Source organism: Pimephales promelas, chromosome 5 (assembly GCF_988280905.1).
Source record: "Pimephales promelas chromosome 5, fPimPro1.hap1.1, whole genome shotgun sequence".
NCBI lineage: Eukaryota > Metazoa > Chordata > Actinopteri > Cypriniformes > Leuciscidae > Pimephales > Pimephales promelas.
The window spans coordinates 38714183-38741668 of NC_142773.1; the positions used below are offsets into that span (position 1 = coordinate 38714183).

General features: G+C 36.6%; 2 protein-coding genes and 1 long non-coding RNA gene across 14 annotated transcripts in view; 2 read left to right on the forward strand and 1 right to left on the reverse strand.

Moving 5' to 3' along the window:
• Window positions 1-15875, forward strand: part of LOC148981493 (uncharacterized) — a 139530-nt gene extending 123655 nt beyond the window's left edge. The window contains exons 2-4 of the long non-coding RNA XR_016168578.1: window positions 12408-12624; window positions 15515-15619; window positions 15734-15875. This is a non-coding gene — a long non-coding RNA (uncharacterized LOC148981493). The remainder of the gene's footprint in view (window positions 1-12407; window positions 12625-15514; window positions 15620-15733) is intronic.
• Window positions 46-2258, forward strand: coa1 (cytochrome C oxidase assembly factor 1). 10 transcript variants are annotated; one of them, XM_089131486.1, is made up of 6 exons: window positions 46-197; window positions 388-417; window positions 1245-1349; window positions 1423-1574; window positions 1651-1727; window positions 1833-2258. In XM_089131486.1, exons 3-6 carry the CDS (start codon window positions 1256-1258, stop codon window positions 1912-1914), a joined length of 405 nt encoding a protein of 134 aa, XP_088987612.1. In that variant the 5' UTR covers window positions 46-197; window positions 388-417; window positions 1245-1255; the 3' UTR covers window positions 1915-2258. The 10 variants fall into 10 exon arrangements, with proteins under 10 accessions (XP_088987612.1, XP_088987604.1, XP_088987609.1 ...); XM_089131478.1 differs by having other exon boundaries at window positions 48-197; window positions 348-417; window positions 1227-1349; XM_089131483.1 differs by having other exon boundaries at window positions 48-197; window positions 348-417; window positions 1232-1349.
• The window catches only part of hecw1b (HECT, C2 and WW domain containing E3 ubiquitin protein ligase 1b), a 44470-nt gene continuing 22149 nt past the window's right edge, over window positions 5166-27486 (reverse strand). For 2 of the 3 annotated variants that reach the window (XM_039677327.2, XM_089131489.1), the window contains 20 exons: window positions 26042-27139; window positions 24151-24252; window positions 21632-21782; window positions 19318-19430; window positions 19114-19235; window positions 18468-18653; window positions 17392-17526; window positions 17201-17300; window positions 15949-16045; window positions 15771-15854; window positions 15541-15647; window positions 12395-12509; window positions 11674-11787; window positions 11443-11595; window positions 11184-11282; window positions 10445-10574; window positions 9416-9562; window positions 9218-9332; window positions 8735-8933; window positions 5166-7344 (listed from right to left, as the gene is read on the reverse strand). In XM_039677327.2, the coding sequence (XP_039533261.2) occupies window positions 7233-7344; window positions 8735-8933; window positions 9218-9332; window positions 9416-9562; window positions 10445-10574; window positions 11184-11282; window positions 11443-11595; window positions 11674-11787; window positions 12395-12509; window positions 15541-15647; window positions 15771-15854; window positions 15949-16045; window positions 17201-17300; window positions 17392-17526; window positions 18468-18653; window positions 19114-19235; window positions 19318-19430; window positions 21632-21782; window positions 24151-24252; window positions 26042-27139 (3479 nt within the window). In that variant the 3' untranslated portion in view covers window positions 5166-7232. The remainder of the gene's footprint in view (window positions 7345-8734; window positions 8934-9217; window positions 9333-9415; window positions 9563-10444; window positions 10575-11183; window positions 11283-11442; window positions 11596-11673; window positions 11788-12394; window positions 12510-15540; window positions 15648-15770; window positions 15855-15948; window positions 16046-17200; window positions 17301-17391; window positions 17527-18467; window positions 18654-19113; window positions 19236-19317; window positions 19431-21631; window positions 21783-24150; window positions 24253-26041; window positions 27140-27486) is intronic. The other variant, XM_089131490.1, reaches the window with a different exon arrangement.

Below are 27486 nucleotides of genomic sequence, written 5' to 3' on the forward strand. Positions count from 1 at the left end.
CAGAGTATCGTAAAATCCAAGAGTAAATAACTTCACTGACACGTTTATTTTTTCATTTATATGATAATTAGAGCTTTATTATGCTTTTAATCAGATGATCTACATCAATGTTTGAATAAAGTTTTTCAAAGTAAAACGAACATGGCCGCGTCCATAGCGCTCTGCTTTTAGTGTCTTTAAAAATAATCGACGAGACGGTGAGTTATTGTTATTATAAACAGCCCTTGAATTCGATGCATGTGAAAGTGACATTTCTCAGTTCTGTGAAAGTGACATTTTAGCCCTATCTGGCTAAAGTATAAATATTAAAGACCGCAGGTTGGTAAAATAAATGTGTACTATTGAAGAAATCAAACGTTTCTTGGACTTTCTCTAATGTCCCATTAGGACGGTCTTTCAAGGACATTGAGGCACCAGGTAAACACCAAATATATATTCCACCACAATTTAAAATAGCAAAACCATGGAACTATGAAATAACAAACGATGTAAAACACACACAAATAAATTGGACACTACTTATTCTCATACTGCCCTTTGTTATTTCATATTATGTATGTGTGTATACAATTAATTTGATTTTTTTTTTTTTTTTCAAATATCATTTATTTCTGTGCTGAGTTTTCAGCATCATTACTCCAGTCATCAGAGTCACACGATCCTTCAGAAATCATTATGATAAAACTCTGATTTGATAGTTATTATCAGTGTTGGACACAGTTTTCCGGCTTAATATGTTTTTTGAACCTGTGATAATTTTTCAGGATTCATTGATGTATAAAAAGTTAAAAAGAACAGCATTCATTCAAAATAAAAATCGTAAAAATAAAAGTATTAATTTCTTTAAAATAAAAAACACTGACCCCAAACTGTATTCTACAAGACCAACGGTATTGTTTATGGTTACAAAAGATTTATATTTTAAATAAATATTGTTTTTATTAGACATTTGATTCTTCAAAGAATCCTGAAACAAGTCTCACAGGTTATAAAAAATATTAAGCAGCAAAACCGATTCCAACATTGATAATAACAGAAGACTCACTGAAGTAATGGCTGAAGCTTTGCATTGCATCACAGAAATAAATTCTATTTTTGATCGAATAAATGCAGTCTTGAAGAGCATAAGAAACGTCTTTCAGAGACATTCAAATAGTAATGTTTAGTAGTAGTAATGTAAGATCATGAAGGAAATAAATTAATGATATATTTACGTATTTGATCAGTGTAGAGTTTTCCTCCAGCTGTAGTGAGAATGAGTCGATCGACCAGCCTCCTGCAGCAGATGACCATCTTCATCACTGTAGTGACCGGCGGTGGCTGCGCTATGATGTATTACCTCATGCAGAGTAAGTCATTGTTAATTACATCTAACTTTACCTGTTAAAAATCTTGTAAACAATTGTGTCCTGTTTCTTTCAGAAAATTTTGCAAAAGCAGAGTACTACCGTCAGGCCCTTGAACAACTGAACAATAATTCCACAGCCATGGCCAGTCTGGGCGCTCCTCCTCTAAAGATCCACAACATCCATTTATCTGACCGCCACAACCGCATGGACCACAGCAGCGCTCAGGTCAGCACTAGCACCATCAACCTGAGGAATACTCACACACTTACATATTAATAATCACTGTCTTAATCATTTTCAGCTGAAGATCCCAGTTACCGGCTCAAAAACGGGAGGTTATCTCTACACAACGTCCACCAGAGACACTCTAATGAACAGGTACATTCCTCTGAAACCATCAAAGCCTAACCGTGTCATCATGAGTATGTCTATGCTAATAGATATGTTACATTATATAATAATCATAACCTATTTTGTCACCAGATGGCTCCTCCAGCACGTGTTCCTAAAACTGAGGGAAGGAGAAACCATTGAGATTTTCAACAAGACAGAATCTGAAGAGTAACTTTATACGGAAGCTAATGCCAACTAATGCCAATGGACGGTCAGAGAGTTGATTGACAGCATGTTTTTTTTAAGCACGTGATTATGGCATTTTCATATATTTACTTGAATTGTTAATATACATCCAAGTGTTGTTGTTTTTTTTTGTTGCTGTTTATGTGCTTCATTAAAGATGGATGATGTCATACACTGTAATTTTATGCATTTTATCATCTTTATATGTGTGTGTGTGTGTGTGTTGAAATACTTTCTTGAACATGTTTATTTATTAACAGTATAGATCTGATGATCATATTGAAAAAGCAGGGTTGCATAAAATAAATGAGTCACAGGAACAATAACCTATGTCTGTTTGACTTTCTGAATATGTGTGTAAAACATGAGAATTTGAATACTACAATTTAATACAGCTTTATACCAAGCACTGGGATCTTTGGATCATGAGACATGACTTGTCTTGGTGTCACTGTAGTTACTAAATCTTACCAGTAGGAGTCAGTACAACATTAAGCCTCAGTAACTTCAGAAATTTGAATCACAAGTTTCTCATGACTGTCAAAACAGTCACAATTGTTGCATTTTGAGAGAAATTTCGAAATATGCAGAATAACAAGTGTACTTTGTTAAAGTGCTCTAGGTCATGTGGTTAATATAAACTTAACACAATTTTGTGCCATTTAACCCTCTGATTATCTTCATTTGTGTCAACACTCATTATCTTTGGGGTCTCCAGGGACCCCAGACTATAACATTTAATTTTCTAACAGAATAATATATATATTTTTCTTTTTACAAATGTAATTTTAGTCTGTTTATTTATGTATTTACTCAACATTTGTGCAGTTTTGGGAGGATTTGATATCTTTTCAATTTCTATAAATAAATCAATATTTAAATAGGCTTTTTTAACAAAAAAAAAACAGCATTTTATGTCAGATTTACTTTAAAAAAGACCCAGATTTCTTTTTCTTTTCTTGTGATTATAAAATCACAATTATAACACACAAAAAAACCTTTTTGTCAATGTTTAGCAGTTTTTTTTTTTTTGTACTGACAAAAGCTTTTCAATAATGTTACATTATGCTTAGATTCAAACGAGCAAGACTCCAAATGTTGGAGTCTTTAGATTTTATAATTTATTTCAATCATCTGTTTTTAATATAATTCTACAATTTTAATTCTACAATTATACTAACTGTAACAGAACAAAAAATTACAGAAATTAACATATATTCCTATAATCACTAAAAAAACCTCTTAAAACATTTTAAAAGAACCTTTTTTGGCATAAAGGGTTCAATAAAATTTGATCAGGAACCCTAGGGTTCTATATAGAACCCAATGAAACCTCTTCTTTTTTTTTTTTAAAGAGTGTATGTAATGTATACTGTACACAATACCCACATGAACTATCAAAATTGCCAAAATGTACAGCATACAACTAGAACAAACTGTAGATGCATCCCAATTGGCGTACTTATTCTATGCCGTTTTTTTGTGCACTTTAAATATCCGGATAAGGGGCCAGTCATGGCCTAAAGGTTAGAGATTCAGACTAGTAAACCAAAAGTTGTGGGTTTGGTTTTCAATACTGGCCAGAAATGACAGAGGTGCCATCGAGCAAGGCTCCTAAACCCCAATCACTCCCCGGGTGCCGCAGAAAAATGGTAAAATGGTGTGTGTGTTCACTACTCACTGTTCCTGACTAACTTGAATGGGTTAAACGCTTTCAGAGAAATTCCGAGACTTCCTACACATACTATATGAATAATAATAATGATCAAAGGAAACAGTATACAAAGTACAGTGTGGTAAGCAGTTCAGTAGTGATCTGTTCAAGTCTTCTTCAGTTCTCTAAATCTGTTCTGAATCTGACTAAATCTCGTTCCAGACCGAGTTGAGGCTTCATGTCTCAAACTTTCCTTCTTCTTTCAATCCCTTCAAAAATCCCAGTGTTATCCCCCCAAACCACCCTGTTCCTGCTCCAGAAATATCCTCATATTCCACAGAGCTCTGGCGACCATCTGTCCTTGCGTTCATCTGCCAAAACATCCATATGAATACTTCCTCCAATCTGTTCTGATCGGATTTTGCAATATATTTATATCACAGTGTTTTAGCAAATTAAATATATAAATCCTTCATTAAGTTATTACGTTTTTAGGCTATGTTTTGTTATTGATTTATTTTTGCAGATTATGTTCACAGTAACAGCCTGGCTTTGGCACATTTCTCCTGGCTTGAGATTCTCTTGAATATTACAGAGCTAAAACAATTGTATGAGAAGAGAGACTGTGAAGACACCAGATTGGGTACATTTAGGGGCGAGGAAAACACCTATAAACACATTAATCTTAATAACTTTTTTTTTTCATCTTCAACGTGCAATTTTTTCCAGTGAAATGCCTCCTATAAATAGCTAAACCCTGTTTAAATTAAATGCCTAAGACTTAATTCAAGGCACATGTTTGAAGTCTCAGATTAAAATATGTACTTGATTCTGATTGGTCAATCAACAGTCAAAGAGTATTATTTATGTTATCATCGTTATTATTATACAAATAATTGCTGTGCTTTCTATAATAATACATTATTGGTCATATGTGTTTTGTATTTTTTCCTGTATTTAGTAAAATCCATCAGATGAGTATTTATGGAATAGAACATCCTTACACAAAATATAATTTAAAATATCTTATTTTAAAAAGAAATTGTACATTTTCCCAGAGTGAGCGATATTTCTGACCATGATGGATTATTATTCACAGGAACGACAGTCAGATTCAGATAGAAAGTGATTGTTTATTGACATTCGTTAACAGTGTAATGCTGTAGTTACAGATCTCAGCCTGAGAGAGGCGCTATAATTGACCTCAACACACAATTCAAATTAACATTTGTACATTTCCGCTCTTATTCTCTTCCATACAGATAGATTAAAAGTGTAAAAATACATAAGCAGGCTAGTGTATGTGTCCGAAGTGGAAGCAGGAGCCAACTCTTTCTGCATTTCCCAGAATGACATGTTTACAGAGAAAGGCAGTTTGTTCCAGAACCTTCTCCTTATTTCTCTCACGTTTTCATTTCAGGGCTGCGAGAGTCTTGATAAATGAAGAAACGTCCTTCACAACCGCCAAAACAGTAGCGTTTCTTATAATTGCAAACAAATATGCATAGTACTAATATACATTTGAGAAAAACATTTTGAACTAACATTATGTCAATAGTAAGTACGAAGACATGTTTAAAAAAAAAAAAAAGATGAACTGTTGGCTGTTGAATTGATTCATCACGTTTTAAAATTTTGATTTTACATAGACTGTTCAAGCAAATATGTACACATTTGATATACAGATATTTTATAATTTCTTAATTGGGATAAATAATACAAATGCACTTTCTCTACATTCCTAACATCTTAAGCTGCGTTGTTCATTTGAGCTGCAATTGATATTAGATAGAATTATATTTCAGAGACTATCAAAGCCGGATTGCTTTACTTCTCCATCACCACATTAAAGGGACAGTACAACCAAAATTAAACAATTGAAGAAAAAAAAATCATCACCATCATGTTATTCTGTTAATAAAGGAAATTAACGATTGTTGCGATCGAATCTTCTGCATATTCAAACAATGCATATTTTTTGGGTGAACAATCCCTTTATGAAAATATTAGGATATAAAATTAAAAGACTGACTCATCAAGTGTGGATTATACACAAACACATGCACCTTTAAATGGCATGACGATTTATGACGATCTTAATGTATAAAACACACATTCACGTCATTTTAAAATGTAAACATGAACAATAATCAAAACTTCAGCACAGGAATCTAGTCGTCAACAAACCAACCCACAGAACGAACCAATCTGACCTTTCAAAGAAACGTTTTCTGACATTTAAACCAATTTTCTTTTTTAATAAATATATTAGCCCACTTTCAGAATTTCTCACTTATCTTCACCTTAAACACGCAAACAGCCGAAACACTCAAGTGAACATGAAGTGTAGCGCACACATTTCTTACAATCTCTTTACCACTTTAAGTCATAAAAAGACACCATATATAAATAGATTATACATTTTATAAACATTGGAGAAAATGAGTGCATATCATGGCATCAGGAAAATCTAAGTACATTTTTGGAGATTTAATCATATGCAAATGAGCCACGATGAACAGCCAATGGGACCCCACGATAATCATGATAAACGGTAATCATGATAAACACACAACCACACAATAAATAAAACAAAGAATCGTTCCATTTTGACAACTAATACATTTTTTGCCAGTAAAAATGAACATGCTTAACGGAAATTTCTATATAAGCTGCAGCAGTGCATAAAGAATCATTCACTAAAGGCCTTTTACTGAGATGTCTTCACTCCTATTGGCAGAGCTCATTTACATAAAGTACACGTCCAAATCGCTACTGTCACCATGAATGCACCTTTGCACAGTGTCTTAACCAAACGCAACTGCCACAACTGACTAGACATTTTGTCAGTCCCTTTTGTTTGCTTTGATCCGCTGGGTAACTCCGCCTACAGAACAATCTCATTGGTTCAAAATCTCACTCTACACAGCTGTATAATTAACATATTCTAACCGGATTTGTTGTTTAGCATGTTCACTTTCAGTGATGACCTTAAAGAAAAAATGCTATGTTGGGGAATTTTTTTTTTAAACATACCCAAAAACATTCACTAATTGAAAGCAATCATGTGTCAACACTAAACATTTTACAGACAAAACATAAAACTGCATGAAGCCCTGAACATTGTTGACGCTTTAAACATTTTAATATTAAAATGCGTTGATTGATAAACAAATACATCAAAAGTGTCAAATCAAGGTTTAGACTTGCCATTTCCCCCTAGTCTGACTTTGACTCCTGCAAAGTGACATGACGTGATGTCACTTCCTGTGATGATAACGTGTTGGGTGAGATTCATCACTAGTGCACACATTTACAGTAATCACGGCACCTCGATCAGATGTTTTCTGTGAGTGTATTTGGTTTTAACTTTACAATTCTTGTCAAAACGCACCAAAAGAAAGCGACGGTTTATGGCGAAATGATGATGTGCGAACTGAGAGCGACTCCAGCGGAGGTCGAGGCCCTGAGTGTTAAAGCAGGTTGAAGGCTTCTCTTTCACTATTGCATACCCGTTACACACTGTCCACCCGCGCAGGTGACTGATGCATGCAGTGGTGTCCTGAACAAACCGAAGAAACGAACACAGGATACGATCCACGCTAGTAGAGAAGTAAATACAGTGTACACGGGAAAGTCACGTGAAGTCCTCACTCAAGGCCAAAAGTGCTGGTTTCTTCCACAGCGATCAGCAGTTTCTCGTACAACATCGTGTAGGACGGATACGGCGGAAGATCCAGACGATTAAAGCATGTGTGTGCCCTGAGGAACCAGACATGACATCCATCAGCCTGGCTGAAAACACGTTTCTGACCTCATGATTGGTCATCAGTTTCTAGAATCGTGGCCAGTCTGTTTAGGTCCGGTCATGCTTTTAACATTGATGACACCAATGAAAAATAAATTCTTAATATTTTTAAATACACTTCATTTCTAATTATGCTTTTAAGTGTTAATTCTAAATGATTTATTATTATGTTATTAGTTAATGGTGATTTTAAACTATACTGTTAATGATAATTTGTAATTATTTTAGGGCTGTCAAACGATTAATCGCATCCAAAATAAAAGTTTGTGTTTACAAAATATATATATGGGTGCACTGTGTATAATTATTTTGTGTATATATATATATATATATATATAAATACACACACACACACACATGCATGTATATTTAAGAAAAAAATATTATTTATATATAAAATATTAAATATAAATATAATATCAATTATATATAAATCTATATACAGTATATACAATGAAAATATTTCTGAAATATATAAAAGCATGTGTGTGTGTATTTATATATATAAAATAATTATACACAGTGCATCCACATATATTATGTAAACACAAACTTTTATTTTGGATGCAATTAATCGCAATTAATCGTGTGACAGCCCTGAATTATTTTTATTATTAATTAATGTTAATTTTAAATTATATGATTAAATACATTTCTTTTTTAATTATTTATATTACATATTATGTTGAATTTGTATTATTTTTATATTTGTAGTTTTCATAGTTTTCGTAGTTTAATTTTTTTTGTCATTTATGTTTAATTTAGTTTTATTTGAGTGGTTTTTTTTTCAGTAATTTAGTGCTTTAACTTATTTAAACTCATTTCAGTTTATTACCAAAGCAATAATTCTAATAATTTGAAATGAACATTATTTAATGATAGAGCTTAAAATGATTGTTCAGTGTCTTTCAACTAATATTTATATTTGTATTAACAGAAGGCACTTAAATTCATATTTTTGTTTTTAATTTGTCAGTCAAACCCTTTCATATTAAAATTTTGTTTTACACTTTAACACAGAATTTCTAGACTAGTTTAAGTTTCTTTTCTGACTGAAAAGACAAAGGACAAGTGTATAATTTTGATAATGATCCATGTCTTACGTCAAATACAATGGAAGTAAACTGGTGTTTAAATGCTGTAATATGTTGACTTTAACATTGCAGAAAAAACGTTTATAGATCAATCGAAAGCTTACAGTTGTCAGCTAAAGATTTTTAGTAAACCTAGCACCTTTTATTATTTCTTTATTGATATTTGCATTTTTTTAATTCATTTGAAACCTTTCGCATTCCAGCTCAAGTCAAAGTAAGATTTGTAAGATGAAAAGGTGTGTCACTATACCTCGGGAGCGATGTGATCTTGCCCCATTTCTCGATGCAGAAGCGTCGTAGGCCGTTGCTCCCGCGCAGGGCGGTAAAGCCCTCGTACGGCACGCTGGAGGTGCCCGTCACAAACTGCAGCAGACGCAGTCTCTGTTCATTATTGAAGCGCTCCACCGCTCCCCAAAACCACCGGATGACGATGTGCCCATCATGATAACCTGATGATGAATATACATAACCACAATTTTACATTTCACTTTTTTCAAACATCAACCACCTCCTTAATCAAGCAGGTAGGAAAATTATATTAATGAACACATAGAATGCATAATGAATACAAGGTCTTGAAATGACAACACAATATAGTGATTAAAATAATCCGGATAAATATTGTCATCTTTCAACACGTATGGATTCGACTGGCACAGCCCTAGTATCAAGACTTCCGACTGCATTTGTGTTGTGTATTTGTGTCAATATAGGAGTAAGTGTGTGTTCTGACCTCCTCTGTACTCCGTGTTGTTTCTCCAGTCATTTAAATCAATTTCTGCTGTTCCTGCAATAACCAGCTCCAGTTCTCTGGCGTCAAACACAGAAACCAGACGAGAGTCCACCACCTACACAGCACCCACATAGGTTAAAGGTTAAATGGTGGTCACACAGACAGACAGAGAGTAAATCAGATGACAAGCATGCTTACCTCGTAAAAGCCTCGGACCAGAGCCTGAGTCTGCTGGACGACGCCTCGCTCCACTCTCCACTTCACCATCCGATCAATATATTCCTTCTTGTTTTTCTCGGTCACCTGCATGTTTGTCCCGCCGGACTTCAACTCCCGTTCTGTTACCTAACACACACACACACAACATCTTAGGAAAAATATTATTCCCTGAATTTTTAAAGATAGGGACAACAAAATCTGTTTCTTGAATCTGTATTCTAACAGGCTTCATCACACAGTCAGTCGTTGCCCTCCATCATGTTCGTGACTAAACTGCATGCAATGTAAGATGACGTACACGCCTGGGTTGGGGTGCGTTAAAAGCATTAATGAATGTGTTAAATCAACAGCCCTAATATATATTTGATTTTATATTAGATTTAACATGTTAATTTGGTGCAATATATTTATATACTCGGAAAAAAAAGACTTTTTTCCAAGCAAATGATTGTGTAAATGTTCACGCAGGTGATCAGAGACCCTGGGAATCTTTTTCAGTAGAGTCAGTAGAAAGGTCTCTCTCTGTTCAGTTATTGGAACTGTGACATTCATTTTCTTTCGCCAGTTAACTGTTAGTTTGCATGTTAGTCTTATCACTCCTTTTAGTAATTTATTATGATGTGTTTTTTTATGTATTGTGTTTTAGTGGCGTCTTGTACTGAGTGTCTGTTGCTGTGTGTACTTGCCTTGGGACTACGGACGTAAATTAGCAATATTGCTATAGTCCGGCTTGTTTACATTTTGTACTTTGTACTTATGTTCATTAACATGCATTGTCCCTATTAAATAAAAATAAAATGAAATGAAAATGAAATGTGCAAAAATGCATGAAAAACATTGTTTTCTCTCCAATAAAAATCAGTAAAGCTTATTTGGATTTTGCAAATTTATCTTTAAAATTCAGTATCCTGAAAAAGTAATTTTTATATATATATATATATATATATACAATGCACATATATAGAATTGAGAAAGCATTTTCATGATGTTGATCAGGGTTTCTCCCACCTGGCCGAACACTTCCTCATTGACAGTGAAGGTAAGATCCAGCACATCTGTGATGTCATTTTCCTTCATCCACTGTAAGCTCTGGTGGAACTCCTCATCCAGATACTCCAGATCACTGAGATCTGTGGATCTGCAAACAGGGGTGACAATGATGCAAAGTGCTTTTTACAGTTCAGACATTAGAGGATAAGATATTCTGATAATTGCACGCCTAGACCGATATACTGATCTTTGAAATTAACAGATGCATTAATTTCCATTGTGTTGGTCCCATTTTTTTTTTTTCAAATATATTTTTAGCGAATTTTAAATATGGGTATATAAAAATAAATTTAAGCTGTTTTAATTTTGATTTGTAATGTATTTATTGTTAAATTGCATTGGAGTGAATTAAGGATAATTTTTGAGATTTCTGTCAAAAAACAGGTGAATTTACCATATTAACCCTAAAACAAATAAATTTAGATATCTGCTTCCTGTTGGCTGTCACAAATTCTGTCAGCCACTAATTTGGAAGCAAATATAAACTACATTTCAACATTTAGAGTCAGTGAGATGTTGTTGTTTTTGAAAGAAATTAATAATTTTCTTCAGCAAGGATGCATCAATTGTTTAAAAGGTGACAGTAAAGAGATTGATTATGTTACTCTTCATCAAAGAATATTGAAAAAAAAAATCTATCATGTTTTTTTTTTGTCATCTTCAAACTCTACATGTTTATGCTTGATTGTCCACTCACAGTCTGAGAAGAGCTTTATAAAATGGGCGGGTGAAGAAAGCGTCCAACAAATACTGATGAATCAATGCCAAGCCGAGAATTCGACCGCTGAAACGGAACCTGCAAACACACGTCACATCAAGAAGCTCAAAAACAGACATTCAACCAATAACAGCAGTCTGTGAGAGCAGCCAATGACATCACTATTTATTTATCTGTCAATGGCTATTCAGTATGATTTCTCATACCCCACAGAAATTGTGTGTGGAAATAACCTTACCATTCCAAATGGTTTTCCACAAAAGCAGACATGGGGCTGATTTGGACAGTGTATGTGTCGTTAGCGGAGTACTCAAACAGGCCATAGTAAGGGTTAAACAGCTCTTGAGACAGCAGGAAGAAAAACTCTCGAGATGGTCCGCTGTAGTCCAGTCTGGAAAGAAGAGCAGAATTCAGATACAACTTATGACATATGACTTTTGCTTAAACACGACCTATTTGCGAGCCTCACCCTTCTTCTCCGACAAAGGTGATGTAGAGCTTGTTTCTCTGGAGCTCTTTACGGGAGTAGGCCATGACCTGGTTAAATGTTCCTTCTAAAAGATGATCTCTTCTGACAATCAGTCTAAAAAAATAAGATGAAGTGAGAAGTGTAGGACATTTATCTTGCTGACACTACTTTAATGGCCTACACTTGATCTTAATTTAAATATTGTAAGCAGCATATTTGGTTAACACTTTATTTCGATAGTCCACTTTAGACATTCAAGTAACTTTTCAACTACATGTCAACTAACTGTCATTAGAGTATTAGTAGACTGTCAGCTTAATATCTGCTAACACTTAATTTTGTTGGTCCCCCAACAGACATTCAACTGACTATGGCGACTACAAGTCAACTTGTTCTCCTAACCCGAACCCTAACACCTAACAGTCTACTATAATATACTAATACTCTAATGTGAGTTTCTTGACATGTAGATGAAAAGTTACTTATAATTAGTAGAACGTCTAAAGTGACTATCGAAATAAAGTGTAACCAAATAGCGGTATGTTTTCAATTTGAATATAAGATGTTATTTTAAATTGTAATAATATTTCACAATATTACTGTACTGTAAATAAATGCAGCCTTGGTGAGCATAAGAGACTACAAAACAATAAACAAATCTCGCAGACCCAAAACTATTGAACGGCACTGTATATACAGTAAATCATCAGCGTTAACGCACTTGATCTTCCCAGGTCCTTGCCCGTAGCCCTTCGCCTCAAGCTTCCTGTAGAAGTTGCGCAGTTTGGCTTCAAAGTCTCTGCGGTAGGGCGCCGGTGCCCGAGCCCTCTGGGTCCCTGAAGAAAAGACCAAACCATCACCACAGATGTCAACTCCAGCTTACTTCAATTATCAATCATCAGGGAATGACTGTCAAGGATCAGAGCACCTCGAGAATTAGCACACACATGGGTGAGATGATTGTTCCTGCGTTACGTAAAAGACACATTACAGGACAAGGATCTTTGATAACGGTTTATCCTTGATCATTTTTTTTTGTCCGGAGTGTCCAAACATGCACAACAGTCAGGTTTTACAAAATTAAAGTATACAAAACAAGACCACTTCATGGGCAGAATAAGGAAAAGCCGTGGATAAAGGTTTGAATATTCACACAAAACAGGCTTAGGGTCTGTAAAATGTCCATCATCATGACACAGAGAGGGGCAGCTGGGTGGGGACAGTTTTGAATGCTTGAGAGCGGCTGACCTGGAGAGCCCTCACCAGACAGACAGCAGACTGGAACGAGAGGAGTTCGCTCAAGGAAGCCTTTATCAGAGTAAATCAGAGTGCGTGTGAATAATCGATCACTTTCCTTGCAAACTTAACCCTTCAGCTGTTGCATTTTAACCCCCATTCTCAAATGAATGGGGGTTAAAATGCACTATTCAAACTTAAATGGTTGTAATTCAAGAATGCTTTGGTAAATATACCCAAATTTGGCCTTGTTTAAAAGAAAAAAACTCAGTGAAAGTGAAAACACTTCAAAAAATGAAAGTATGAAAAAGTTTAAATTTACAGTAAATCAAATATACTTCACTATATATTGTATTTTATATAAAATATATATTTTACAAAATATTTTTTACTCTAAAATTACTATAAAATCAAAGCCATAAATAAAAGTTGATATCACAAAACTTGAAGTTTTTGTTTAGGAGAGATTTTGTTTAGACGTAGTACCAAAAATAGCCACCGGGTGCCATTGAATTCCATTGAATTTAGTTTTATCTGCTCTAACAAATGAATACATTTCTGTCCAAATATCAATTCTGTCACAAAATTTGGATTTTGGTTTTGATCATAAATTATGAAATATAATGATGCCCAAAAGGGGAGGAGTCTAATAAAATAATTTAGAGTGCACAATGTTCAATTATAAAACGATTTTCACAGGATGAATTCTGAGTTTGTAAGCTTTCAAATACCATATTTATGATGACTACTAAAATGTGATATAATAAAAAAGGCGATTAAAAAAATAATATTATATTTTAGAGGATAATATATATTATAATTTTTAGAGGATAATATTATATTATATTTTTTTTATTGAAAAATACTAGATTTTATGTTTTATTATGAACTTTTAGCATGAAAACCCAAAGTTTCGATTTTATAGGTGTGTGCATCAACTTTTTGTGACAAAGGTCAGAACTCCTGTTAAGGTGCAGATTTTTTTTGAGGCGCACTCTTGTCAAAAAAAGAAAAAAATCATCGGTTACTCTTCTTACATAATTTGTAGCAAAAAACAGCAGTCAAATATCTATTTAGCAGTCTTAGACCTTTCCAACGATATATAGTTTTTCATGACTAGATTAGGATTTAATAGTAATATAGTGAAGTAAATTTAGGTCAAAAGTCAGTCAAAGGATCTTTATGAAAATAAATCACTTTAAGTAAGAGATCATGTACATCAAGCCTTTTGATATCAGCCTGAAGTGGTTTAAGCAAGTCCCCTTCGTGTCAGGATCCTGATCACCTGGTCGGGTTTATTCTGCAATAACCACCGGTTGGATGAACATAATCCTGCTTATTCCACGGCGACTTGCCACAGTGAATAATTAGACTAGGAATATTGATTTGAGTTTAAATATTTTATAAGCTCATTAAACGCAAAGCTTCCGTGAACAAAAACAGTTCCTAGCAATCAGCTTTGAGCCTAGATAAACAAAAAAGTTCAAACAAGATGGACATTTAAGTGATAATCTATAGTAGTGCTACTAATCTTTTGTGGAGAAAAGCTGTTTTCGTCACATATATCGTTTGACTCATTTGATTTAGTCCTCAGATGTAAGTCGCTTTGGATAAAAGGGTCTGCTAAATGACTAAATGTAAATGTAATGTAAATATATAATGACTAGGACATGGAAATATTGATTTGAGAAGAACCATTGTAATGGATTATTAAATATAACAAACAGGTAAGATTTTAAAGTGTACAAAAATAATTTGCGCATCAAGACAAACAATTCAACAATATTACCATAGGGCTATGACTAAAATTGAAGTCAACTGGTTTCATTTGACAGTAAAAACACTGTAAAAAATATTGATGGTTTCACTTAAAAAAGTAAGTAACCTTAAAATTTTTAGTTCATTGAACTGGAAAAAGTGAGTTAATACAATGAAGGAGATTAATTTAATCATCAGAAACTCAAAATTAAATGTTATCTGAACTAAATAAATTATTTAAGTTGATTTGACAAAAGAAAAAATGTTGCGATTACTACACTGTAAAAAAATATTGTTGGTTTAACTTAAAAAAGTAAGTAACCTGGGTTGCCTTAAAATTTTAAGTTGATTGAACTGGAAAAAGTGAGTTAATACAATGAAGGAGATTAATTTAATCATCAGAAACTCAAAATAATAAGTTATCTCAAACAAATAAATTATTATAAAGTTGATTTGACAAAAGAAAATATGTTGTGATAACAAATCTTGAAAATATTTTTTTTACAGTGAGACTCAATAATTGCATCAGCGTCAATCTACGGTATGATGAGCGAAGGAAGCGCCGGTCTCAAATACCCAGATGAGCCGTCATCCTACAGCTTCGCTATTGGCAACAGTCATTATCGACTGACATTATCGAGTGTCACAACTGGCCAATCAGAATCAAGCATTTCAGAGAGCTCTGTAATAACTGGTTTTAATATCCATCTCAGATCCTATCCCAGTGCTAAACACTGATGTATACGGGCTAATGTGTCTTGAAAAGTTGGGCAGGAGATACAAATGAGGCCTGAATTAGGAATTATCAAATCAAGTTGTCTTCTAAATAATATAATGTCATTTGCAGACCATCTGAGGCCTATGGTTACTCACCTGGAGAGTTCTGTGGAGAAGAACCGGGGGAGCAGCGCGGAGAGAAGTTGAACCCGGGGTGAAATGAAGCGAGAGGAACGTAAGACATGATTTCCTCCTCAAACAAACTGAAAGGCAAATCAAAACACATTCTGAAGAAAGCATGTGAGACGGTTTATAAATTACAAATGCACACCTTTGCATTCTTATACAGGTACATTTGTTTTCATGTGGCCAGTTGGGTGATTTACCTCAACAGCATGACCAGGTCAGCATCACACGACAGCTTCTCCAGTCTCTGTGTGCCTTCGGTTCGGATGTGGAGCACCTTTTCCCTTTAGACATAAACACACCCGAACAACTGAGAACTGCTTGGAAGTGCTCATGATAAATTTCACTACAATAACAGAGAAAGGTGGAGGGTCATACTTGAGCGAGTGATTCCTCGCCAGACTCGGCTGTCGCTCCTGTAGCACCTCGAAGATGTTTGGTTGGCGTAAAAATGCTACAATCTTATCATTGTAGGCTGGGACACAGAAGGAAAACATTTCTTACAATAATCATTGTGAATTATATTTATATTTTGTGAAAACTGTGATACATTTTTTTTACTGTCATTTTTGATCAATTTAAAATGGTGGAAAAACGGTGGCTTTGCTGGAAAAAAAAAATCTTACTGACCCCAAACTTTTAAATGGGAGTGTATACGTAAGCAATACGAGAGGTTGTGCTGTATCGTGAATAAGTAACGGCTTACTTATTCACGATACAGCAATTGCCTCGAGTACCTTATTGCTTTTATAGAACGGTTACCACACAATAAAAATATTAAAGTAAAAAAATATGTATTATTATATGTTATATATTATATAATATGTATTAAATATGTAATATGCAACTTTCATGAAGTAAAATCACTAAGACCCCATTTACACCTGGTATTAAAATGCGATCTGTATCCAGATAAGTTATCCGGATAATAAAAAACGCATATTAATGCAAGGTGTAAATGCGTTGTGATCGGTTTGTGATCGGATCTGCCTGACCACATCTGGAGGTAGTCTGGCTCGCATTGTGTTCGGATCTTTACTAGGTGTAAACGCAATCTGGTTCAAGTAAAGAAACTAAATTATCTTACCAGGGCTGTTGCCCCTCTCTCTTATTGATGTCTTTGATTTGGAAATTAGCTGATGATCAATAAAATGCAGCTCATATCTGTTGCTTTTGGTGGCGTGCAATCCATTAAATCTGCATATAACGCGGGAGTTGAAGATCGGATTTAAATCCGTTTTGCAAAAACACATTTATGTGGCCAGGTGTAAATGGAATCGGTACTTATTATCCGGATAACTTATCTGGATACAGATCGCACTTTAATACTAGGTGTAAATGGGGTCCAAAAGCCATCCTACCGCTAGAGAAAAAATAGTCCCTGACCGTTGAACAGCAAAAACGTTCCAATGTGTAAAATGCATGAAAGCTCAAATCAAAAACAACACAGGAACTGCAGTGATTAAATAGAACCACTGGGTGAAGCGGTCATAGCCGTGTTTTATCATGAATAAAGCACGGCTATTGACCAATCAGAATCAAGGATTGGAACTAACCTTTTTATAAATATAGCTTTTTTTTTACCAGTTCAGAAAGAAAGCAACGTCATCCAGCTATCGGTGTAATTTACCCATTGGTACTGGCTCCTGCTGGCTTCGTATAGCTGCTACCAGACTGTTTCCAGGCCTGGCTAACAAAGACACCCCTCGGGTGCGCGACACCTCTGATGCCTGGAAATCAATGTGGAAGCGAATAAATGAACTAATAAACATTGTAATGTTACGTAACAGTAATTTCCTCTTGATTGTGAGTGTGTCTGACCTCTCCTGCGCTGTAGCTGCGTAATCTCTGCAGGTGCTGGCGATGCGTCAGGTGGTTGGGCAATCTGCCGTTTTGCAAGGGGATCCTGGGATCAATGAAGGTTGTGGCACGACTGTTGTGGTCTACAAAGAACGACTGCAGAGAAAAGTGGAGGACGAACAGTTGAAATAATGGCACTGCTGTGAACTATCCCTGTTAAAGGGATAGTTCACTTTGAAATTAATTTTTGGTATGTTTTATCTTACCTCAAGGGCATCCAAGATGTAGGTGTCGTTGTTTCCGCAGTAGTTTCAATTTTGATATTTTTAGGTCAAACCGTTCTTGTCTGTCAGATATAATGGAGGTCTATGGTCACCACCTCAAAGAGCATGCACAGAGAAGTCCAAATTAGAAACATGATTTAATGACTCGTAAATGTAAGTACACATTGATGGCCTAAGACACGAAACGAGCAGTTTGAGTGAGAAAACGAACAGTATTTATATTGTTTTACCTCTTGTAACCACAGCCACGTCAAAAAAATAAACATTGTTGTTATATCGAAATCATCTTCCATTGCGATTTATGCATTATGATTTATGCATTATGATTTATTCCATTGCCTATATATCTAAATATGTTTAGATCTTCAAATTGAAAGGTAACACTTCCAAAATTATTGAGTGACGTACACGTGCGAGAGATCACTTCCGGCGCTTGCGCAGACCGAAACGCTCACGCCCTCGGATCACTTGGACGTGGCTGTGGTTACAAGAGGTAAAAACAATATAAATACTGTTCGTTTTCTCACACAAACCGCTCGTTTCGTGTCTTAGGCCATCAATGTGTACTTACATTTACGAGTCATTAAATCATGTTTAATTTGGACTTCTCTGTGCATGCTCTTTGAGGTGGTGACCATAGACCTGCATTATATGACTGATAGACAAGAACGGTTTGACCTAAAAAAATCAAAATTGAAACTACTGCGGAAACAAATACACCTACATTTTGGATGCCCTTGAGGTCAGATAAAACATACCAAAAATGAATTTCAAAGTGAACTATCCCTTTAAGAACTGCGTGCTGAGGTGTACCTTCCCCTGTGGGTCTGTTTTGATCTCCCAGCCACGCGGCAGCTCCAGCTGAGCATCAGCAAACCTATTCAAGAAGGTCACCAGGTCACGATTGTGCTGGTAGCGCTCAAAGTTTCGAGCATCCCGCCTGATCTTCAGGACCATGTGTTTCAGACACGAGCTGTTGGTGAACATACGATACGCTCCCTATATAACAAAAAGAGGAAGTTAACATAACATTGGCATAAATTACAGCACACACTACCATTCAAAAGTTTGGTGTCTGTAAGATTGTCCAAAGAATCTCTCTTGTTCACCATGACTGCATTTATTTGATCAAAAATCCAGTTAAAACAGTAATATTGTGAAATATTATTACCATTTAAAATGACTGTTTTCAATCTTAATATATTTTAAAATGTAATTTATTACATATTACATTGAAAGTTCAAAAGATCAGCACTTATTGAAATATAAATCTTTCGTAACACTATAAATGTCTTTACTTTCGATCAATTTAATGCATCCTTGATGAATGAATGTATTATTTCATACAAAAATAAAACAAAAACTGACCCCAAACTTTAACTTTACCAAACTGTGGTGTAAATTAAATACTCTACTCTATATATAAAATAAATAAATGTGTATTGTGGTAGCAACTCACATAATTAGCGTGAAGCACAGTGAAGAACTCTGGGTGAGTGATGAATTTGACTGCTGGACTCTGTAGAAGTAAAGTGATCTTCTGACAATGACCCGGAGAACATGGCGCGTCTCTCCTCAACTCTATTAATTGTGAAATATTAATTGTGAAAAGAGCTAAACAAATAAATGTGAATTGAATAGATTTGAATGTTTATGAAGTTACCGGTTGTTTGTGGAGGCGAGTCGGTTTCAGTGTTGGCTGTTCTCTCGCTGCGGGGGCTGCCCGACTCCTCGTCTCTCCTTTCAGTGGCCATCGTCCTCTGGATGGTCTGATACCTGTCGAGTGTACAAGAGTATTGTTATAGTCACAAATATCACTCCCATCATTAAAATCATTTACAACTATTTCTACCCGTATACCCTCATTTACATAACCCTTATGGTACAGTAACGCTTTGTGTGCTTTAAGGATAATCTACATCTGTCATCCACTGCTTGAGGTCTCTTAAATAAACAGCCTTTAATAGGGAATTTTTTATCACGCTTCCGGGTTTCATGGGCGGGATTTGTCAACTTTGTGCATGTCCACTTCCGACGGAGTTCAACAATGCCTGAGACGAAGGCTATATATACGTCACTGCTCTGTTCCACGTTGTAAATCTAATCAACAACGCCAACCCTACTTAAGTTTTCATGGATTCCCGACTGAATTGAGTATAAGGAAGAAGTGGATTAAAACTTTAAAATAAAACAAGGTAGCACGTTTGTTTGCAGCCGACACGTTAGTGAATCAGACTAATTTACCAGGGATGCCGTATAAATAAACTTAGTGTAGTCCTTCATCAGTTCGCCAGCGGGATCGGTGATTCAACGGATGTGGCAGTGCACAAAGATCACTGAATCCGGAAGTCCTACGTATCAGCGTGAGGATCCCCTATTACATTCATTGTGGAAACATGACCTCAAACACACTTCTGCCAACATCCTATATTGTTGTCCTGTAGGTGGCAAAAGAGTGCATGTTTTATAGGGCCTACTTGTTTTATAGAAAAAAGGTCTAGACAAAGACCTTTAACCCTCTGGGCTTCTTTGGTCAAAAATGACCGAAAACTGTTACGTTTTTAAAAGTTTAATTTTTTTGCTTGATCGGATCGGGCTGAAACTTGGTGACTTTTGTTGTATTACCTATATGAACACACAAAAAAATCAAGGAGATGATTCTGATTTGTTAAAGGGTCGTAAAAAAAAAAAAGTCACACTTAGCTTCCTCCCGGTCAAAAATGACCGACATAGGAAATGAATAGGAAATACGAAAAAATAGGAAAACTCAGAGAAACTTTTGGTGGTACAAGCTACAGATGCTAAAAAAAAAACAAGCAACTGTGCAAAAAAAAAGTGTACAGCAATGAAGGGGTGACACCCCCCCCCCCCCCCACACACACATACACAGATAAACTGGCAAGACTGCACCAGTAAATTTGTAGAATATGAAAAATAAAATCAATAATTGAGAAAAAAATCTTGCTCAAATGCGCACTCACACTCACACGCACACAGACATGAGAAATCATGTCTAAACCAACAAAAAGAATCAAAAAGCCTTTTTCAAATACATAGAAACTTTCTATGTATTTGAATAGGAAGCTATAGGCAGCCTACAGGCTGTACAGGACATTGCACACATTTAACTATTTTTTAAAGCCACTAGGTGGCGCTCTTCTACTTGAATTATTTTTTTTTTATTAGCTGACACTCTATTTTGATGTGAAATGGTGTATTTATTGGAAAAAAAAATAAAAAACAACATAAAATAAAAATATGTATATTAATTTTAATGGAAAAAATAGCTCATAAAAATTATATAATTAATGCAAAGTATCATAAAAAATTCTAAAAATTCTAAATAATAATCAGAAAATATTATAGAACAAAAATATATTTGAATGGTTATCCTGGGAAGAAGTAAAGTAAAATTTTAAGGCTTCGTCCGTTTTTGACCGGGAGGAAGCTAAGTGTAACCCATTTACGAAGAAGCCCAGAGGGTTAAAGCATCATTTGAGCCAAGAGCTGTGAAAATGAATCATTGCCTTTGAATTATGCAATTAGTACTGAAGCTGCTGTATACTGTCATGTGCCCATTTCTTTTAAAGGACAAGTTCGGTATTTTACAATTAAAGCCCTGTTTTAAGATCGTTTCTGATGACATAGAATGGTTAAGATTGTTTTTTAGACAGATGCTGCTGTCCCGAGATTTTTCGGATTCTGTGGTAGCACCCCCACACCTCTACAATGGTTGCATAGGCGCACAGGAACAATCCTTCTTAAACGCATAAAACTTTAGTTTACAAAGACGTGAAACTCACCGAGTGGTCTGGGGTGTTCACTGATATGCTCACACAAAAATCACAGCAAAAGATGGTGCATCCTGGAAAAACAATCTGGAATACAGATCAGTTATCTGTATTCCAGATTGTTTTTAAAAGAAGTGTAAAATGTTGGTTTACTAAGAGGAACGGCTGATAAACAGTGCTGTTTACCTCCTGTTGAGCTGCTCCATCTGTTGGACAGAACCAGACCTGCGCAGGCCATCCGGCGTGGCTGCGGACGTGGGCCGTTGCCATGTGGTGGTCCGATTAATGTGATCCACGTAGAAAACACGACCGTGACTGTCGATACGGGCCTCCCAGTCTGAGCATGCCAAACAAAACACAAACACACATTTGATGCCAGAGTCGATATTCTGGTCTGCCAGGCAAAAATATTTTGAGTATTAAGGTTTGATTGCTTACTTTTGACTTTTTTTTTTACTTTAAAAGGAGCTGTATGTAAAAAATGTATTTCAAATAATCATAAAATGGCCCTAATATGTCACTAGACATTAAGAAATCAATGTCCATTTCAAATATTAATATCAATAGCAGATACAAACGTGTCGGATAAAGAAAATGTTGGATCCTGCAGCCTATCTGGCAACCTCGAGTCAGGGGGAAGGGGATACACCGCTCTACAGTAATTTGAAAGTGATTGCAGTACCAGTTTTGGCCACAATCTTATCTTATGTGGCTCCTTTAATTGGTATTATTTAGTGCCACCATTATTTAGAACACCTCAAAAGTCCCCTCCTGTTTCAGATTTGACTCACTTTTTGGGTAAACTACACAAACACGCACACCCCAGCAGCTTGAAAACGAAGACGATATTTTCATGATATCTGATATCTTTGAAAGCAGACTTGTTTGAGTGGGTTACGGCAGAACAGTAATCTGTGACGATATCTCACAGCGTGGGTTAGTGAGAGTGAGACTGAAAATACTCATGCCTGAACAGAAAGTCTGTTTGCGTCCAAGTGGTTGTATTTTGACTCTCTATGGCTGTGAAATGCAATGAAGGACGGTAAACCATGAGAAAGTGATGCATTTGGATGGATTTTACAGTTTTGATGATGCAATTTCAACAATTTGAACTTCCATCTGAACTTTCATCCAACTTCCAATTTAAAAGGCAACAAAATGTATAAAAAATAATTACTTTCTGCAAATAAATAAAACATGAGTTAATATCATGCTATGCACATTTTTTGTGAAGTAACATTTTGCTCATACATTATCTGATGTTTCGTAATAGACATAAGACCTCATATTATTCATTTAAAAATTCTATTGGTGATAATTGAGGTTTTTGAAAATCTTTATTTATAAATTATTATTTTTTTAAATCAATTAAATTAATGCAATATAAAAAAGGTACATGCACTACCATTAAAAAAGGTTGGTGTCTGAATTTCTTAATGTTTTTATAAGAAGTCTCTTATGCTCACCAAGGCTGCATTTATTTGGTGAAAATACAGCAAAAACATAATCTTGTATGCATTTTTAAAAATGTCATTTATTCCATTGTCAAAGCTGAATTTTCAGCATTATAACTCAAGTCTTCAGTGATCCTTTAGAAACCATTGTAATATACTGATTTAGTGCTCAAATACATTTCTTATTATTATCAATGTTTAAAACCGTAGTGCTGCTTAAAGGGTTAGTTCACCCAAAAATGAAAATTCTGTCAGTATTTACTCACCCTCATGTTGTTCCAACCCCGTAAGACCTTCGTTCATCTTCGGAACACAAATTAAGATATTTAAGATATTAAGATCACTCCTGCATACAGTCCATAGGCTTCTTGAGGAACTGGCTCTTGCTGTCCTCGAAAAGTCATTAAAGACATCGTTAAAATAGTCCAAGTGACTACAGGGGCTCAATCTTAAGTTTATCAAACGACGAGAACACTTTTGTGCGCAAAAAAACAACAAAAATAACGACTTTATTTCAACTATTCACTTCCTTCTCCATGAGCCTGTAGTCAGTTAACGTAGTGTGATTGCGTAGAGCTACGTCACACGTAGGCTCACTATTGGCCGACGCTGGTCATGTGTGTGTGACACGTGTGACGTACAAGAACAGAAGCTTACGCTATTAAACTAGTAACCTGACTCACGCAGAGAGAGAAATAAATGAATAGTTGAAATAAAGTCGTTATTTTTGTTGTTTTTTTGCGCACAAAAGTGTTCTCGTCGTTTGATAAACTTAAGATTGAGCCCCTGTAGTCACTTGGACTATTTTAACGATGTCTTTAATGACTTTTCGAGGACAGCAAGAGCCAGTCCCTCAAGAAGCCTATGGACTGTATACAGGAGCGATCTTAATATCTTAAATATCTTAATTTGTGTTCCGAAGATGAACTTACAGGTCTTACGGGGTTGGAACAACATGAGGGTGAGTAAATACTGACAGAATTTTCATTTTTGGGTGAACTAACCCTTTAATATTCATGTGGAAACTGTGGAGTGAATCTACTCATAAACAGAAAGAACAGCAGCATTCATAGAAATCTTTTGTAACATTGATTGACTGTCACTTAATATCAATTTAATGTGTCCTTGCTGTATAAAAGTATTCATTTCTTTAATATATATTATTATTTTGATAACTATGTATAATTTATAGGCGAATCATCTGTAGTACATAGAATAAATTACAGTGCGTGATGAGACAGCAGAACTCACTTGGGGGCAGCGGCTCGTCTATGGTGGGATAGTGATGTGGGTCGGGCCGCAGTGCTGGTAGCTGGCTCACTGCAGGATGGTTACAAGGCAAAGGACATTCTCCTAAACATACCACAAACACAAGCCAGGGCATTCTTCATAGATACTTTATAGCAGAAGTGTCCAAACTCGGTCCTGGAAACCCACTGTCCTACATAGTTAGTTTAGTTCCAACTTGCCTCAACACAATTGCTTGTAAGTTTTTAGTAGAGCCCAACCGATAAAGGATTTTGAAGGCCGATACCGATACAAATATTGGTTGGTTTTAAAATCCGATATTCCGATATATTGGCCGATATAACGCGCAACAAAACATTAACAGATTTCCCTAACATTAGTTATTTGTAGTTATTTATGAGTTTTAACTAAAATAATATGATAATGCATTTTAAAAAGAAACTTGTTTCTTTTATTGTCACAACAGAACACACTGATGATAGTAGCTTTGTGGTTAGCTAGTCTATGATGAGCCATAATTTAGCAATGGATTACGTCATACTGCAAATTGCAAAACTTACATTTTCAATATAACAGGCCAGGGAGAGATGATACATCTCATTGCTATAACTGTCATGCACTATTAAAGAAATACTTCAGTCACATTGTCAAAAGTTAAAAGGACAGTCAGTCAACTACACTGTAACAACAAAACGTAATTATTACTAGCTGATTCCGCTTCACTCTCGGCTTATTTAACAGCAGCGAAACTGGACATGATAGTCACAAATTTTGTCCTGCTTATTTGAGTTAAGAGAACTGACGGGGATGTTCTTTTAATTGTTATTCAAGCAATGTATGTCTCGTGCCCAACTCCAACGAGTGTTGCCAACAGGAATGGTGTAGAGTGCCCTCTGGTGGACAAACTATACAACTCCAACACTCATGACATGGTTCAAGCGCGTTTCGTCCATTTTTATTTTATTTTTGAAATGTTCATTTATCGGCCATTATAACTGCCGATACCGATAGTTTGGAAAATGCCTAATATCGGCCGATAATAACGGCCTGCCGATAAATCGGTCTGGCCAGAGCCCGTCTAACGGAGAGCCTTGGCACTTCCTATTAGCCCTATTGTGTATTATCTTGGTTGCAGTTCCTTTAGAATTCCACTGGAGGTGATCACGGGCGAGAGCAGAATGAATGGGAGTCTATGGGGCTAAACGGCTAAAAGTGTCTCTTTCACCTGCTTGTTGTTAAATCAAAATAGATTTTATTGTTGGTTCCGCAAGTTCAATATAGATTATAGGCCAAAAGTCGAATGAACGAGTACTTATGTCCTTTCGATTTCTTACAGATTAGGCCGTTGTTGGCCGGAACACGCTAGCATTCTGCTATTGTGTGACGTCATGACATTTTTGAAAGGATTTTTACAACAGATAAGTGAACTTAAAAATGCAATTTTCAGAATTTTCCCTTTGAATGCAACTTTAAAATTACTTGACAAAAAATTCCATCCTGAGAAAAGTGGATTTCTGGGGGTGAAACCCCATTGACTCCCATTCATTCTGCACTCGACCGCGAGCGCCCCCACATGGACAGAGACGTGTTACTGCAGCCAGTCCAGAAACCGGAAGTAACCAGCCAGTGCCAATTCTCTTCAATTAGACATTCTCTGGTCTGGCTCTAGTTTTTAGCATGCCTAATGACCTTCAACAGCCAATCAAGACCTTGATTAGCTGTTTCAGGTACGTTTAATTGGGGTTGGAGCTAAACTCTGCAGGACAGTGGCCCTCCAGGACCGAGTTTGGACACCTCTGCTTTAGAGTAGCTGCTAAAGGGAAAACCTAGACCTTATTAAAAAAATAATAATAACACATAATCTACTGTATGCATGGAAACCCAATCTACTCACTCCTGCTGCTCGGACCAGCTACAGGTGATTCTCCGTTCTCCATAATGCCATGCGGGCTCTGGACGTGACTGTCTGGCGCCTCCTCCCACTGACAGCTTCCATCCCCCGGCTCCCGTTTCTTAGCGCCTTGTTCGGTCTCTCCCTCAAATCCCAGAATACCGTTCACCCTGTCCATCTCGTCCTCGTCATCCTGTGAGGAGAACACAGTGCTCTCGGATCTACGCGCGCTGTCTAGAGACGCCGCCCGCACTGGATGTGCCATATGACTGCAGCAGGGCACCGGGCTCAAATCGCATTCGCTTTCCCCTGGTGACCTCTGAACTCCGGTTTGGCCCTCAGCCCCGAGCGGTTGCCCATCTCCGTCGAGCATTTGAATGAGGTCGGAGAGGCGCTCGTGTGAGCGGCTGCGGGGAAGCGTCCTGCGGGGGCCGTTGGGTGTTAAAGCATGAGGCTCGAGTGTCGCACCCTCTTCCTCCTCCTCCTCTTCCTCCTCCTCTACGCCCTGCGGCCTGTCGGGAGCTGCATCTCCTGGTTGAGTTTGGGTGGATGGCAGGCTGTGCAGCAGGTGGTGGATTCGGATGTAATGGGAGCGTGGCGTCTCGGGTTCGCCACAGGCTGAAGCGATGACGGTCTCCAGCTCGGACACGGGTAGAGAGCAGGGTCGTGGCTTCCGTCTCGGTGTGGTTCTGATCCTGAGCGAGCAGCCTTCCTCCAGATCCACCTCTGGGTCCTCTGAAACTGGCTGCGGGTCCGAGATCGCCTCCTCTTCGACTCCAGCAGGCTCATCGGCGAAGGCACTATCAGATTCTGCCTCCTCTTGGACCGTCTCTTGTACTTCCATGTCGGGTCCACCTTGCTCCATTTGTTCGCGGCTCGCGGCAGCCGCCTCCTGCTGCTCTGTCTCTAAAGGCTCTTCCTCTATTGCATCTTCCTCAGTTGGACAGTTCTGCCCGGATTCAACGTCCATGGGCATCTCTACAGAAGCTGTATCTCCATCTAAGGGCAACTCTGGGGCCTCCTGGTTTAAGCTCATGGTGTCTTCTGCTTGAGGATGGACTGCCACTGGCTGCTCTGTACTGAGAGACATGTCCTCATCATCTGTGGAGAGGACAGAAACATGTGACCACATGGTACAATAGTGGAAATAATATGACTTTTTAATGCTATCATGAGTGGACTGATTAAACCAGTATTAGAAGCATGTGATGGTTCATGATAATTAACTAAACTACTGCTCAAATGTTTAGGATCAGCAATGAATACTTTTATTCAGGAAGGATGCATTTGATTTAATAGATCAAAATTGACAGTTAAGACATTAAAGGAGTAGTTCAAAAAACTTTTGCTGATAATTTACTCACCCCCATGTCATCCAAGATGTCCATGTCTTTCTTTCTTCAGTCGAAAAGAAATTAAGGTTTTTGATGAAAACATTCCAGGATTTT

What these genes read in the sequence shown, in the direction of transcription:
- coa1 (XM_089131486.1), top strand. Translation starts at nt 1,256, where the DNA reads ATGAGTCGATCGACCAGCCTCCTGCAGCAGATGACCATCTTCATCACT. An exon ending in GATGTATTACCTCATGCAGA is followed by an intron (nt 1,350 to 1,422) that starts GTAAGTCATTGT and finishes TGTTTCTTTCAG; the next exon opens with AAAATTTTGCAAAAGCAGAG. An exon ending in TGGACCACAGCAGCGCTCAG is followed by an intron (nt 1,575 to 1,650) that starts GTCAGCACTAGC and finishes AATCATTTTCAG; the next exon opens with CTGAAGATCCCAGTTACCGG.